The following is a 16,464-nucleotide window of genomic DNA, read 5'->3' on the forward strand; positions in this document are numbered from 1 at the left end:
CGGTACAGTGGAAAATTAAATTCCAACATTTACAGTAGTTCATTTTTGTGTATTTAAGAAAATACGAAGTGTTGGTATTCCTGATTCCATATATGATCATGAGTCATAATGCCTGATAAGAGCACAATCAGGAATACCAACACTATTTTCTTAAATGAAAACACGATTACTCATCAACAACACTAAAATAAAGTGCAATATGTGTGTGAAATCAATTTGTAAAAATGGCTCAGACATTGTATAGGCCTATGCTAGAATATTTTCTTGCAGAGAAAAATACACTGCGTGTACAAAACATTTGTATTTATTAAGGATTCCCATGGCAGCAGCTATTCTTCCTGGGGTCCTGCAACATTAAGGCAGTTATATACAATACAAATATGACATAACATTTCATAACACTTTTCACAACACATTAAGTGTTCCCCCAGGCCACTACTCTACTACCACATATCTACAATACAAAATCCGTGTGTGTGTTATGTGTAAGTGTGTGTCGCTTAAGTCACTGCAGTTTCATAAGGTGTATTCTTAAAATATTTATTAAATCTGTTTCTACTACTAGCTTCAGTTACCTGATGTGGAATAGAGTTCCATGTAACAATAGAGTTCCATTATAATGCATGGACTGATGTCGCAAGGATATGTACACAATTTCCGGAATCAGAGCATTTCCCAGTTCTTCCATGGCCTGCATACTCACCAGAATTGTCACCCATTGAGAATGTTTGGGTTGCTCTGGATCGACTCGCCAATATACAGCAACTTTGCACAACCTTTGAAAAGGCCACAATCAACAGCCTGATCAACTCCATGCGAAATAAATGTGATGCGCTGCATGAGGCAAATGGTGGTCACACCAGATACTGACTGGATTTCTGATCCACTCCACTACTTAAAACAAAAAATGTTTTAAGGTATCTTTGACCAACAGATGCATATCTGTATTCCCAGTCATGTGAAATCCATAGATTAGGGCCTAATTAATTAATTTAAATTGACTGATTTCCTTATGTGAACTGTAACTCAGTAAAATCTTTGAAATTATTGCATTTTAATATTTTTATTCAGTATAAATCAACTGAGGTGAATGAAGCCACAGCAACCAATGTGCTCTTCTCCAAATAGGTTTTTAGAGTTTTTAAATTGCATAGAGCGCAGTAGATGAGCTTCAACGTTCTTAACATTTCCAAGAGGATAGCCCAAGGATATGTGATTCAACTGAATGAGTATGCCTGAATAGAGACATCCAGAGAGGATGGGCTTTAGTAAGCTAGCTAGAAACACAAGAAATCATATGGTTATTAATGGTACTGCACTGATGGCACAAAACTCCCAGAAAATAGATGTGGCAGCAGCAGAGACATTTTTGGGTGTACAAGATTTTAGTGCAGATCTACAGGGGCATTAAGAGAATTGGTTCCATCCTCCCAGGCTGTTGGCCTGGACTAGGATCTGGTAGGAATAGTTTTTGTTTGTTATAGTGTTGATATGTGTAGGGTTAGATGGTGGTAGAGGTCTTCACGGGTCCTGACCTGGGATCCGAGCAGGTCCGGGTCCTAAATTCTGACTTTTGTCTCGTATCTGGGCCGGGTCTGTTATAACGGGTCTTGGGTATGTTCAATTAAAACTGATTTACTGACTGGACCAGTCCTTTTGTTAATTTAATGTGTGAGGACTCATGAGAACTGTGTGAGCAAAACATATAGCTTATGAACAAGTATAGTGAAAAGAAGCCGACAAGGAGAATGTCCTCTAGACAAGTTTTAATATTGTAGTGGACAAAGATGAGAACAGTGGTGAGGCCAAATGGACTATGTGCAACTCTTTTCAGGTTTGATGCAATTTTCTGACTTAAAATAATGTATTTATGTATATTTATTAGGGGGGGGGGGGTAGAATACATTTTTGCTGTATCGGTCTGCTAATAGAGGACTAACAAATGCCCAGTGTACTAGTTTTGTGAAGGGGGGGCGGGGAGTTATATTCTTTTATGTTTTTATTCCTAATTTTTCAGGCGGTGCTGCATCACCCTCAGCACCCCTACTTCCTGCGGCTCTGCTGCCCAGGACCCTGCCCTGAACTTTAGTCACTGTTGCTAGCTGGCTACCACCCTGTACTCAATCATGCACTTTAGAAACTGTTGCCCTATGTACAATACATAGTCATTGAACACTGGTCACTTTAATAATGTTTACATACTGTTTTACCCATTTCATATGTATATACTGTATTCTAGTCAAGGCCTCTATCCTTTATAACTACGGCGGTACGCATCTTTTTTTATTCATATACTGCCCATAATGTCTATACACACCATCATATACATATATTTATATTCCGGACTCTGACATTGTTCGTTATATTTCTTAATTCCATTATTTTTATTTATGGGATTTGCATGTATTGTCAGGTATTACTGCACTGTTGGAGTTTGGAACATAAACATTTAGCTCCACCCGAAATAAAATGTACTAAATATGTGTACGCGACGCGTCCAATAAAATTTGCTTTGATTTGAATGCGCGCGCTCACTGCTGTCAGCGCAACACGGCCCGGCCCAACACTACATCGACTGTTGTTCATCTGTCAAGGTAACAAATGTTTGCCCGTTAGATAGTCATGTCATTGTTTGAAAATGGTCTCGTCTTGCAAGTATTGACAAGGACAATATGAGTTTCTTTGTTGTTGACTTGTCCCTAGCTAGCTAGATAACACAGCTGCATCGATTAGCATAGGCATGTATTAGTTAGCTAGCTAACTTAGCTAGTAAGCTAGCAAAGCTTGGTGATGGACGGTTTTCACTGGTCTCTTCTTAAAATGTGATTTTAAACCTAATCTTATGCTTAACCGTAAATGAATACCAAAAAGCTATTTTTTTTGTTTTCATGAATTTTTACGATGTAGACCATTTTGACTTTGTGGCTGTGGTAACTAGTGGACACCGTTCTGACTAGGTGGAAGACAGCTACGACCGGAAGTTACTTTTTCGTAGTCGGTTAGAAGAATTTACGCAGCAGGTTAGGATAATAAGGTTAGGAAAAGGGTTCGTGTTTGGCTTAAAATGATCTCTGCGCACAGAAATAATCAGATATGGATTGTTAGTCAGGAAGTCAACTACTAACGTTAGATTCTTCAGCAGTTCGTGTTTATAGTTATTTGCTAGCAAACATACTAATCTTTAGTTATTGTCAAAGATTATTCCATCTATTGTTGTACATAACGTTAACTAGCTTGATTGCCTTTGGTGCAAATGTTTGCCGTATACTTCGTCATAGAAAAATAGCTAGCTAGGTAATGTTAGCTAGCTATCAACAGCCTTTAAACAACAACAAATTGTACCAGTATAACTAGTTAATGCTCATCATTTTGTATAACCAACAGTGTGTGTATTATGGATATTATTGCTTTAATTATGGTGTTTTTCTTGTTTCGAAACAGATTTCTATGATCCAGTTAAAAAACATTCTAGAAGAAAAGGACAACAACGGTGAAGGTCAACTGCTCCATCAGGCAGTGTCCAACAATGATGACAGACTCCTTGATGAGCTGCTCTCTCAAGAAAAGTATAGAAAGTTCATCAACTGTAGGAGCGGCTGGGGTATCCCAAGAACACCTTTACGAATGGCTGCATCTAAAGGTCATCTCAGGTGTCTGCAGGTTCTGCTGGCCCACGGAGCAGAGGTGGACTGTCTAGATGTGAAGGCTCAGACCCCACTTTTCACAGCTGTCTGTGGGAAATACTTCAACTGTGTTTTAGCCCTCCTCAGGGCAGGTGCTAACCCCAATGGCAGCTTGTATAACAACTGCTCTCCGGTCCTGACTGCAGCCAGGGAAGGGGATGTTGAGATTTTGAAGCAACTTCTTAAACATGGTGCTGAGGTCAACTCCAGATCCAAAGTCTTGCTGTTTACTTCAAGTGCCAGTGTTTCTAGTGGTCCCCTCTATCTGTCTGCTGTGTATGGACACTTAGACTGCTTTAAAGTATTGCTTCTCTATGGGGCTGATCCAAATTACAACTGCACAGATGCAAAACTACTGAGTAAAATCAAGCAGCCTAAGACCGTGCTTGAAATGTGCCTCAGACATGGCTGTGGGGTGGAGTACATCCAACTTTTGATTGACTTTGGTGCAAATGTCTACCTCCCCACTCTCATCATAGAAAAGTCCACAAAGCAGAATGAGGCAGTGGAGCTGCTGCTGCAAGAAAGAGGTAATGCAGGAGTTATGCTGTTGATTAACGTTGGTATTCTCCTATTGATTTCTGGTAGTGCTTTTATTGACATTAAACAAGCATCTGTTTTTTTTTTTTTTGTTGAATTGCTACTTGATAGTACAATACAGTACTCAACTGCTTTGCTGACAGAGCAGCATTTGACTATTTTAATAGACTATTGAATCTATGTATGTGTAATAACCAGGTATTTTTTTATTAACTAACTCATTCAGTTGTTATTTTTGCTAGGTTTTCCCAAGTCCCTTGTATCACAGTGCCGACTTGCCATCCGAGGATACCTCAGGAAGATCAACAGAATCCAGTCCATTGACCATCTGGAAATGCCATCAAGCATGATAAACTTCTTGCAATACAAATCAGTCCCAACAATTGCTATGCATCTCTGAGAAAGCATATATTGTCCCTATGCTTTTGCTACATGAAACATAATGCTTACTTTTTGCAAAACATTTCATAGTGATGTTGAAATAGTACACATTTGTCCTGCATTTGAGAATAGTTGTGTAATGTTTATTCTCAATGTTTTTTCAATCAATTATGCAATCATGTTTTTCATTTTCTTGTTTTATCCCTCTTCCATAATGTGTGGAATTTTTTGTAATACTGCATTGTCAGCATAAAATAGAATGTGCAGTAGAAATGACAACCATTAAAATGTCTTGAACTAATTTTGCATCAGAAAATATGTATTTTATTTTTAAACATTATGAATGTATGATAAAGTATTATATAATTACATTCAAGGTGCTTTACACTTATATACAAATATCTGTGTACAAAACATTAGGAACACCTTCCTAATATTGAGTTGCACCCCCTTTTGCCTTCAGAACAGCCTCAATTTGTCAGGGCATGGACTATACAAGGTGTCAAGCTTCCACAGGGATGCTGGCCCATGTTTACTCCAATGCTTCCCACAGTTGTGTCAAGTTGAGTGGTGGACCATTTTTGATACACACAGGAAACTGTTGCGTGTGAAAACCCTAGTTCTTCAGTTCTTCACACTCAAACCAGTGCTCCTGGCATCTACCATACCCTGTTCAAAGGCACTTACACCTTTTGTCTTGACCATTCACCCTCTGAATGGCAGAAATACACACTTGTATACATTTGGCAGACGCTCTTACAGGAGCAATTGGGGATAAGTGCCTTGCTCAAGGGCACATCGCCAGATTTTTCACCTAGTTAGCTCAGGGTTTCAAAACAGCTTATTTTCCCAACGTGCTTAACCACTAGGCTACCTGCAGCCCTTAGGAACAATCCATGTCTCAATTGTCTCAAGGGCAAAAAATCCTTTAACCAGTCTCCTCCCCTTCATCTACACTGATTTGAAGTGAATTTAACAGGTGCCATCGAAAAGGGATCATAGCTGTAAAGATGGCGGAAGTGGATGATGAAGTGGATTCTGAATCTAATGCCCTAGAATCAAGGAGAATTGGAATATTGTCCAAAAGAAAGGAAAACGGAGAGAAGTAGAGTACAGTGAGAATGTCACTTCATATATTGTAGTAGTACGGTTTGTAAATGGGGAGCAGCTGATCGAATGACCAAACTTGAATCCATTTGAGATATCCAAACTGGTGGGTAGAGTTAAGGCTGTGAGGATCACGAGACGCGGTCTGGTTTTGATTTGTTTGTGTTTCTGAGGATCAGAAGAAACGTGTGCTGCGTCTCACCCAATTTGATAAGTTTGAAGTGTTGTGTGTATCTCTTAGGAACAGGGCACCCCTCAAGGGGATTATGTCTGGTGTCTTGTAGGAAGTAGATTTTGAAGAGAGAAAAAATATTCCTGGAGTGATTGATGTACGTCAGATGAATTGTGTGGTGAATAAAGAAAAAGTTAAACCTATCTGTTTTTTGATATGGAGTCTCTCCCTACTCAAGTGCAGTTAGGGTATGTTAACTACAGAGTTAGAGCATTTATCCCAAAACCAATGCAGTGTGATCATTTTAAAGCTTTTGGTCATGTGTCAAGTGTTTGCAGAAGGGAGAAGCTGAGATGTCCAAGTTGTGGAAAAGATCATATGTGTTATAAAAGTGATGAAAATGTGACTTTGTAATTGTGGTGGGAACCATGAAGCCACATCTTTCAAATGCCCCACAAGGGTGAAAGAGAACGAGGTGGCCAAAGTCAGGGCTGTCCAGAGCATATCATATGCAGCTGCTGTTAAAAGGGTTGAGGGTGTGAATGGTGCACTTGAAGAGTCCATGGTGGTGGATACTGCAGGCTGCAGGGGTTGACTTTCACCAGCAGGATCCTGACCTTTTTAAAGGTTAAGAAGGTGGACTTTGTGGTCTTTATAGCTATGGTGATAAATGGCACTGCCAAGGTGGAGAGAAGGTCCAGGAAGATAGAAATCATTGTGGAAGAGGCAGAGCGGTTCCTGGGGCTGAAAGATTTCTCGGCAAAGGAGTTACATGGAATATTGTCACAAGCCGTACTCTAGAACCTGAGAGAATTGAAATAAGGATGAAGTGGGAGTTTTGTTTTGTCAATGTACATTTTTATTTGGGTGGATTAAGTTAGTTTCCATATCACATATGGGTTTTCTTTTTACCTTGTTTTGATTTCAACCCGTCCAGTTGGTGGCAGCAATACATGTTTTTGGTTTGTAGTCTGCCATAAAACCCACAGAAGAAGAAGGGATCTTAGTGTTCACCTGTTCAGTCTGTAATGTAAAAAGCAGGTGTTCCTAATGTTTTGTGCACTTGGTGTGTATGATATATATATATATATATATAGACTGAGGGTGTAACTGAAGCTATATAGAGCATGACATATTCCAGTACTAACAATTCAATTGAGCTATATTAGCCATGTAGTCTGACAATGTCAAAGGAAAGACATTGTCAGTCAGGAAAGTATTTACTAAATGTTTTGTTGGGGAAATGATTCTAGATTGAGCACCCTCTTTGAATGAATTTGAAAGGTATAAATGGTCTTTAGCAATCTAGAACTACCGGTAAAAGATAAATCAGAGAGGAAGAGGCAAAACCGCTCAATATATACTCTGGATCCTCTTTGGACCCCAGGACACACCCCGCTCTCACTACAACTACCAGAATTCAATGCGTACAATTAACAAGAGGCTCAAGACTGTTTGTGTTGCACGACTGAAGAAAGTGATTCGGATTTATTATCTGTTATTCTGGCGTGTAGAAGCCCAACAAGGTCGGTTCATTTATATATCCACCCACCCCGTAAACCCTTATTGGAAATATAGCAAATATTCCCTTCAATTTAATGCTTGCAGACAATGCTTGTCTCCTAGGCTAGTCAACGTGTATTTTCCAGCCATGCATTGCTATTGTTGCTAGCGAGCTAAGGGTGTAAAATGTTATTTAATTGAAGAAGCTAGCTAGGTAGAAAACGGAGTTGGTTGTGTTAACCTAGTTTTCTAAATATTGCTAGCGAGGTCGATAAATTGCTGGTAGCTAGCCTAGGCAGCCGATAGTGCTACATCCTTTTAGATTTGCGGGATAGGCACAAGGTAACGTTCGTTAGCTGCCACTGCTAGCGACACATTGCTTTGTGGTCCCAACCTGACGACTTCTTGGTAAACGTCACGCATCTCGGTTTACTCGTGTAGTGTATTGCATAAACAATTAGTCTACATAATGATTTTGCTTCCAAAACAGGTGATTCATTGAAAGCTATCCCAAGCTAAAACTATTTAGGATATGTCCTGCTGTCTATTGTTTATTTCTCTGTTCCTGTTGCACGTATGTCAATGGACAGTTTGCTTTACACTTTCTATGCAGATAGCATAACACTTGTTCTGAACGCTTTGCCAGGTAGATAGATAATTACCTATATATGTGTTATTTCATCTGATGTAAAGAAAACCACCGTAAATAAGCCCAAAATGATTCATGTAGGCCCATCACTGTATAACACAGAATCTAATCCTTCTATGCCTAATCCTTTGTTTGTCCTACATTTCAGAAAAATGGAAGCAAATGGTTTTGGAAGATTGATTGCCAGCAGTCTTTGCACCTGATGGTGTTACCATCATGCTCATATCTGTTCACTTCACCTTCCTGTAGATTGTTGCCATGGAGCACTGCGACGGAAATGAGCCAGCAAGTGATACAAAGCATTTGTCTGCTGGCTGTGAGCAGACGGCCATGGGTGACCAGGATTCACAGACTGAGGTAAAGCCTCCATCTGACATTTCTGATGCTGTACCCCCTGAGCATCAGCCATCAGGGAAACTGAGGAGGACTGCCTTAAGATTCTTTGGAGGACGCAAAAGCATCTGTGTTTTACCCAACTTCTTTGGGGGAAGGAACAAAAATCTGAACAAGTGGTCCTCTAAGAAGGGAGTCAGCAAGAGTAAAACTCATGATGGACTTAGCAAGGCAGACTGGGAGGACAGTCTGGGAATTGGATATGTCCCAGCAGGATATTTTGAGTACCACAGCCAGAAAGATACTGCTGGAAAGCCTGTTAGGGAATTTGGTCACCCTACTGGTGATCAGAAGTCATTCTCTCTCCCCCGGCAGAAAAAGGGTTTGAGAGAACTTTTTAACAGCATCAGGCGTCGTAGAAAGAATAGAAATTGTGATTTTGAAAAAAATGAAATGGTTGCGAATTCTCATGTCTGCAACAAAGAGGTGCCTATTGCCCAGACTATCATTGACCAAAATGACACGGAGTGTCTGGGCAGTTGGTCTGAATCCAATGTGCCTGTTTCGGCAAATGTTGACGATTGTTTGACAATTGCTCCTGAATGTATTAATGTTGATGTCATAGTGTCTGAGAAAGACATGGTGAAACAAGGGAGTCTGGATTCTCTGATAGGGGACCTGAAGAAAGGTGAGGATATGGTAGAGACACTCCATATAAACACAGAACCAGATTCTTTCCCGAAGAATAACCTAGAGTCTACTGTGAACGTCCAACTGCCAACTGGCTCATCTCAGATGAGCTTGATGTTTGCTGATGTGGCCTCTCTAAAGAGTTTTGACTCGCTCACTGGCTGTGGTGACATAATAGCTGATCAAGATGACGACAGTATTGCAGATTCTCAGGGCACAGTCTCGGGGGAAAGGAGTCGAAATGCAGGCAAAAGGAGTTCCTGTTATGTTACGTACCAGGGTGGAGGAGAAGAAATGGCCACCCCTGTTAAGGTGGATGGGGATTATCTCCACGACCTCTGGGAAAATGAGGACGCTTGCTATACCCACAGCCAGGAAGAAGACTTTCTAGAGCACAGTGAAAGTCCTAGGATGACACCTGAAGAGCCATCTAGCTCCTATACCATGGACATCAGCAGCAACAGTAATGGTGCTCTTGGAGTTACAGAGACCACCCTTACATCTTCGGATGTCATGACCCCACAGAGCGAAAATCAAGTGTCAGTTCCTAACAGCGATGAGGGTTACTATGACTCTACCACCCCAGGACAAGATGAAGACGTACGTGAGAAAGTTGACAGGATCAGGACCAATAGCCTACCAAGGGACAGTTATAGTGGCGATGCACTGTATGAGCTTTTTGAACCTGATGACAGTCTTATCAGTCCACCTTTTGAAAAAGCTAAGCTGCCCGTCTCTGATCCACTTGAGTTTTTAGACATGTCAGCTCAGTGTGGTGATGAAGATGTAAATGTTGTGTTTGCTCCTGAAACTGGTCTAATTGAACAGGACAGGCTAACTGGGAGTAGGGAGAAAATGCTTGGCAACCCTAAATTGTCAGATGCAGTTTTTGGCACCTTTACCTCAACATGTCAATCACAAGAAATTGACTTTGAGCAAAACAAGCCACAGTCCCCACAGTTAAGAGGAAATCATGATCTATCTAAAGAAACAAATAATGACTTGGAGGATGACCAGACAGTTTGCTTCTCCCAAGCCCTAGTGGACTTCACAAAACAATCACATGTTTATAGTAATTCAACTGAAAGCATGGGAGGCTCTGAGTCAAAATCTCCCTTTGCCCAAAACATGCAAGCCCTCCCAGCCATTGTCACATTTGATGTCGTGGACATGGATAACGAGGGGGAATATGACCAGCAGATGGATATGGTAATGGAGGAGGAATACATCACGTCGCCTTATGAAGTGTTTGAAGAAAGCTACCTGCAAAAGGATGCATTTGCTGAATGTGACTTACGAATGTTTGACCTCTATGAACAGCGTCTCCTCAGTAATACTTGGGGAATCGCCAGCCTGCCACGTCACCTTAGCCTTACACAAGTCAATCGGTCGAGTCCACTGGCTCCTCTGCCAAGTCCTCTGGCCTTAAACAGGAGGAGTAGATCCCTGGACACGGAGAGCTTGGAGTTAGAGATGACTGACATGTATTTAGGGAGTGGGGCAACACTAGCATTTTGCCCTAGAACTGAAAGGGACTCAAAGAGAGTGTCCTCGCTTCACCGCAAAAATAATGGACAGATTTCCACTTCGGAAAACAGGGATAATAGACAGATCATGTTTCCATCATGGCAACCAGAGACTGAGGGGACTGTAACGCACCCACGAGCAGATGGGAAAAGAACAGAGCAGACGCACAGTCTCTATCAAACTCAAAACAGACACATGGTATCATTCAGTCAGCCTGTCAGTCGAGTCCCAAACTGTAAATCTCAACAGTTCTCAGCTAGCAAAATGACTGAGAGAGTATCATGTAATTATATCTCTCAGATTACAGGACCGTTACATAGGCCATCTCATCTTCCTTTGCAATCAGAATCCTGTCGGCCCCATGCCCCCTATGGGAGATCAGTTAAGGCATCAGATGGTGGTGGTGAGGCCCTTTTTTACACATCGACCGTTAGCTCTCATCCTTACAATCAACACAATAAGATGCCTCAACCTTGGTTGTGAGTCTGGCAGTTCTGTAAGCAGGGCTCTAAACTAACTTTAAAAAATGTAGGAGCACCACATAAAATGTAGGAACACCAGAAAAGTGATTTTTAAAATTGGTTACGATACAGTATAGCCTAGCTACTTCTAAAGCACATGTTGTGCCCTAGAAATGACTATGAAACCCTGTAAACACATTTGTTTATTATAAAAAGCAAAAATGTTGATATAAATACCTCATTAAAATTAAGTCATTTGTGGAATATTAGGTCTCTACATGTAAATTCACTTTTTTAACATTTAACGTTGTACACCGTCTCTTTAAGAGCATCAAGTTTGTGATGACATGCAAGATGTCATTCGTTCATTGCTATGATCATGGATCTCCTGAAGAAGCTATCCCTTTTCCTTTCTTTCTGTGCCCCCAAATGTTTGGATATACTGTTATCAGGTTGTTAGCTAGCTAGCTAATGAGGTATCAAACATGACTGAACAAGGTGTAAAACAAATGCGGTGGGCAAGTAGTTTTAGAACGTCCCGCGACATGGTTTATGAATGTAAAATGTGGCCTCCCAATCTGTGACAAAAAAACAACTAACTTGGCACCGATAATATGGGTCAGCTCTTTTGAACTGTTTGGGCTAGAAACAAGCAGTTTTTGCTGTATTAATGGTGCAAGCATGACGCTAATGAATCTGGGCTTGGGGAAACGATGGTACAGCGAAGCCTTATTACAAAAATTATACAAATAAAATGAAATTATATTTATTTTGTTGCACTGGTGCTCCTAAATTAAAACTCCACGTTGAGGTCGCACAGCAAAATATTTAGTCGCAAATGTGCACTTTAAAGCCCTGCCTGTAAAGCCAGTGGACAATGAGCAGCAGACAGACTTCACCATTAAAGGAAGAAAAACTGGATATGGTTCGCCCTGTTGAATGTAACAAACACACAGTACCTTCGGAAAGTATTCAGACCCCTTGACTTTTTCCTAATTTTATTACGTTACAGCCTTATTCTAAAATTGATTAAATCGTTTTTTCCCCTTTATCAATCTACACACAATACCCCATAATGACAAAGCAAAAGCTGTTTTTTTTGGACATTTTTGCAGATTTATGAAAATATCACATTTACAAAAGTATTCAGACCCTTTACTCAGTACTTCGTTGAAGCACCTTTGGCAGCGATTACAGCCTCGAGTCTTGGGTATGACGCTACAAGCTTGGCACACCTGTATTTGGGGAGTTTCTCCCATTCTGCTCTGCAGATCCTCTCAAGCTCTGTCAGGTTGGATGGGGAGCGTCGCTGCACAGCTCTTTTCATGTGTCTTCAGGGATGTTCGATCGGGTTCAAGTCCAGACTATGGCTGGGCCACTCAAGGACTTTCAGAGACTTGTCCCGAAGCCACTCCTGCGGTGTTTTGGCTGTGTGCTTAGAGTCGTTGTCCTGTTGGAAGGTGTATGTTCGCCCCAGTCTGAGGTCCTGAGCTCTCTGGATCAGGTTTTCATAAAGGATCTCTGTACTTTGCTCCATTAATCTTTTCCTCGATCCTGACTAGTCTCCCAGTCCCTGTTGCTGAAAAACATCCCCACAGCATGATGCTGTCACCACCATGCTTCACCGTAGGCATGGTGTCCGGTTTCTTCCAGACATGCCGCTTGGCATTCAGGCCAAAGAGTTTAGTCTGAGTTTCATCAGAACAGAGAATCTTGTTTCTCATGGTCTGAGAGTCTTTAGGTGCTTTTTGGCAAACTCCAAGCGGGCTGTCATGTGTCTTTTTTACTGAGGTGTGGTTTCTGTCTGGCCACTACCATAAAAGCCTGATTGGTGGAGTGCTGCAGAGATGATTGTCCTTCTGGAAGGTTTTCCCATCTCTAAAGAGGAGCTTTGTCTGTGACCATTGGGTTCTTGGTCACCTCCATGACCAAGAACCTTCTCCCCCTATTGCTCAGTTTGACCGGGAGGCCAGTTCTAGGAAGAGTTTTGGTGGTTCCAAACATCTTCCATTTAAGAATATTGAAGGCCACTGTGTTCTTGGGGACCTTCAATACTGCAGACATTTTTTTGGTACCCTTCCCCAGATCTGTGCCCCGACACAATCCTGTCTTGGAGCTCTACGGACAATTCCTTCGACCTGGTTTTTGCTCTGACATGCACTGTCAACTGTGGGACCTTTTAATATAGACGGGTGTGGTCCCGTGTGGCTCAGTTGGTAGAGCATGGTGTTTGCAACGCCAGGGTTGTGGGTTTGATTCCCACAGGGGACCAGTACGGGGGGGGGGAAATGTATGAAATGTATGCATTCACTACTGTAAGTCGCTCTGGATAAGAGCGTCTGCTAAATGACTAAAATGTAAAATGGGTGTGTGAATTTCAGTCACGTACAATCAATTGAATTTAGCACAGGTGGACTACAATCAAGTTGTAGAAACATCTCAAGGATGGTCAATGGAACAGGATGAACCTGAGCTTTATTTAGTCTCATAGCAAAAGGTCTGATTACTTATGTAAATAAAGTTTTTAAAATTCTAAATACCTTCTAAAAACCTGTTTTCGTTTTGTCACTATAGGGTATTGTTTGTAGATTGAGTAAAACATTGAATTTAATAAATTGTAGAATAAGGCTGTAACGGAACAACGTGGAAAAAGTCAAGGGGTCTGAATACTTTCCGAAGCAAATTCCCAAAAATGTAACGAACCTCTTCTACACTTAGTATTGAAATGTGGTATGCATGTTACGTGCCACCAAAGACACCATCTACTATGTTTACATAACTGAAAATAGAATAATTGTCTGTTACTGCCAGTATGTTGTTTTTATTGATAAGCTATTGTATTTCACTGTGTTGTATAAGCCTTATTTGTGTTGCTGTTCTATCATGCTGTGTTATCTTGTGAACAGTCATAATAGAGGCTCTCCCATGCAGTCTTTCATTAAAATGTTCAGGCCTGAGTATGCCTTGCATTTGCTCAGCCCAGAGTTAGGCCACACACAACACTTATTACACACATTGGTAGGTACTGTAAACTACGTGGTCCATTTAAAATCAAATGTAATTTGTCACATGCGCAGAATACCTCTTGTGTAGACTTTACTGTGAAATAAGAGCCCTTTCCAACAATGCAGAGTTTAAAAATAAAATGTCACTGACGAAAGTTGTATCTAGCCTTTAAAGTCTTTTTTTTTATCTTTCTTTACAGAAAGTTGTTGACTACAGTCTAGGACGGTGCTTGTAAACTCTTATGATGGTATTATATTGTAATTTCGATGTAATTGTAAGATGCCGCCTCGACATGCAGATTTGGATCGCAGGTCAATTAACCTTTTTAAATACCATATGTATAGAGAACAGCATTGATAATGTCTTACATTTTTATAAAGACAAATGGTAAGCTTATTAACTATTACAATATACTGTATGTGTTTTAGGCTACATTTTAGAATGTATTTCATCATGCATTGTACATTTCTTTTTTGTGGTTAGGCCATTTGTTACCTGTCTTTCTTTTTGGGAGGTTGACAGAATTTGATGTCAAAGTAATTATTTGTTCAATAGATTTGTATTCTGTAGTACCTCTGCAAGTATTCAAAAAAGTGAGGTTGAAATTGTATTCACAACCAATCCATCTGCTGAGAACAGATATACAGCAATAGTCAAAAGTTTGGGTTTTTCTTTATTTTTACACCAAATCTATGAAATAACACATATGGAATCATGTGTAACCAAAAAAGTTAATCAAATCAAAATATATTTTAGATTCTTCAAAGTAGCCACCCTTTGCCTTGATGACAGCTTTGCACACTCTTGGCATTCTCTCAACCAGCTTCACCTGGAATGCTTTTCCAACGGTCTTGTAGAAGTTTCCACATATGCTGAGCACTTGCTTTTCCTTCCCTCTGCTGTCCAACTCATCCCAAACCGTTTCCATTGGGTTGAGGTCTGTTGATTGTGGAGGCCAGGCCATCTGATGCAGCACTCCATCACTCTCCATCTTGGTCAAATAGCCCTTACACAGCCTAGAGGTGTGTTAGGTTATTGTCCTGTTGAAAAACAAATGATAGTCCCACTAAGCGCAAACCAGATGGGATGGTGTATCGCTGCAGAACGCTGTTGTATCCATGCTGGTTAAGTGGGCCTTGAATTCTAAATAAATCAGTGTCACCAGCAAAGCACCATCATACCACCTCCTCCATGCTTCACACTGGGAACTACACATGCGGAGATCATCTGTTCACATACTCTGCATCTCTCAGACACGGCGGTTGAAACCAAAAATTGCACATTTGGACTCATCAGACCAAAGGACAGATTTCCACCGGTCTAATGTCCATTGCTCGTGTTTCTTCTTATTGGTGTCCTTTAGTAGTGGTTTCTTTGCAGCAATTCGACCATGCAGGCCTGATTCACGCAGTCTCCTCTGAACAGTTGATGTTGAGATGTGTCTGTTACTTTAACTCTGTGAAGCATTTATTTTGGCTGCAATTTCTGAGGCTGTTAACTAATGAACTTATCTTCTGCAGCAGAGGTAACTCTGGGTCTTTCTGTCCTGTGGCGGTCCACATGAGAGCCAGTTTCATCATAATGCCTGATGGTTTTTGCGACTGCACTTGAAGAAACTTTCAAAGTTCGTGACATTTTCCGGATTGACTGACCTTCATGTCTTAAAGTAATGATGGACTGTCATTTCTCTTGGCTTATTTGAGCTGTACTTGCCATAATTTAGACTTGGTCTTTTACCAAATAGGGCTATCTTCTGTATACCACCCCTACCTTGTCAGAACACAACTGATTGGCTCAAATGCATTAAGAAGGAAAGAAATTCCACAAATTAACTTTTAACAAGGCACACCTGTTAATTGAAATGCATTCCAGGTGACTACCTCATGAAGATGGTTGAGAGAATGCCAAGAGTGTGGAAAGCTGTCATCAAGGCAAAGTGTGGCTACTTTTTTTTGTTTGGTTACAACATTCCAAATGTGTTACTTCAAAGTTTTGATGTCTTCACTATATGTACAATGTAGAAAATAGTCAAATAAAGAAAAAACTCTTGAATGAGTAGGTGTGTCCAAACTTTTGACTGGTACTGGATACTGAAAAATATAAATGCAACATGTAAAGTGTTGATCCCATGTTTCATGAGGTGAAATAAAAGATCCCAGAAATTTTCCATACACACTTATTTCTCTCAAATTTTGAGCACTAATTTGTTTACATCCCTGTTAGTGAGCAGTTCTCCATTGTCAAGATAATCCATCCACCTGACAAGTGTGGCATGTCAAGAAGCTGATTAAACAGCATGATCATTACACAGATGCACCTTGTACTGGGGACAATAAAATGTGCAGTTTTGTCACACAACTCAATGCCACAGATGTCTGATGTTTTGAGGGACTGTTCAATTAGCATGCTGAC

General features: G+C 40.7%; 2 protein-coding genes across 4 annotated transcripts; both read left to right on the forward strand.

Annotated features, from left to right (window-relative positions):
• The first annotated feature begins 2,470 nt into the window (after positions 1 to 2,470).
• Positions 2,471 to 4,905, forward strand: asb12a (ankyrin repeat and SOCS box containing 12a). 2 transcript variants are annotated; one of them, XM_014196836.3, is made up of 3 exons: positions 2,471 to 2,594; positions 3,442 to 4,213; positions 4,466 to 4,905. In XM_014196836.3, exons 2-3 carry the CDS (start codon positions 3,448 to 3,450, stop codon positions 4,621 to 4,623), a joined length of 924 nt encoding a protein of 307 aa, XP_014052311.1. In that variant the 5' UTR covers positions 2,471 to 2,594; positions 3,442 to 3,447; the 3' UTR covers positions 4,624 to 4,905. The 2 variants fall into 2 exon arrangements, with proteins under 2 accessions (XP_014052311.1, XP_014052312.1); XM_014196837.3 differs by lacking the exon at positions 2,471 to 2,594 and adding an exon at positions 2,937 to 3,034.
• A 2,391-nt stretch (positions 4,906 to 7,296) lies between these two features.
• Positions 7,297 to 14,212, forward strand: LOC106603317 (APC membrane recruitment protein 1). Of its 2 annotated transcripts, none has more exons than XM_014196838.2 (2): positions 7,297 to 7,409; positions 8,184 to 14,212. In XM_014196838.2, exon 2 carries the CDS (start codon positions 8,294 to 8,296, stop codon positions 11,066 to 11,068), a length of 2,775 nt encoding a protein of 924 aa, XP_014052313.1. In that variant the 5' UTR covers positions 7,297 to 7,409; positions 8,184 to 8,293; the 3' UTR covers positions 11,069 to 14,212. The 2 variants fall into 2 exon arrangements, with proteins under 2 accessions (XP_014052313.1, XP_014052314.1); XM_014196839.2 differs by having other exon boundaries at positions 8,285 to 14,212.
• Positions 14,213 to 16,464: the final 2,252 nt, after the last annotated feature.

The sequence above is a fragment of the Salmo salar genome, chromosome 04 (assembly GCF_965601325.2).
Source record: "Salmo salar chromosome 04, fSalSal1, whole genome shotgun sequence".
NCBI classification, from domain to species: domain Eukaryota; kingdom Metazoa; phylum Chordata; class Actinopteri; order Salmoniformes; family Salmonidae; genus Salmo; species Salmo salar.

What these genes read in the sequence shown, in the direction of transcription:
- LOC106603317 (XM_014196838.2), top strand. Translation starts at nt 8,294, where the DNA reads ATGGAGCACTGCGACGGAAATGAGCCAGCAAGTGATACAAAGCATTTG.
- asb12a (XM_014196836.3), top strand. Translation starts at nt 3,448, where the DNA reads ATGATCCAGTTAAAAAACATTCTAGAAGAAAAGGACAACAACGGTGAA. An exon ending in GCTGCTGCTGCAAGAAAGAG is followed by an intron (nt 4,214 to 4,465) that starts GTAATGCAGGAG and finishes TATTTTTGCTAG; the next exon opens with GTTTTCCCAAGTCCCTTGTA.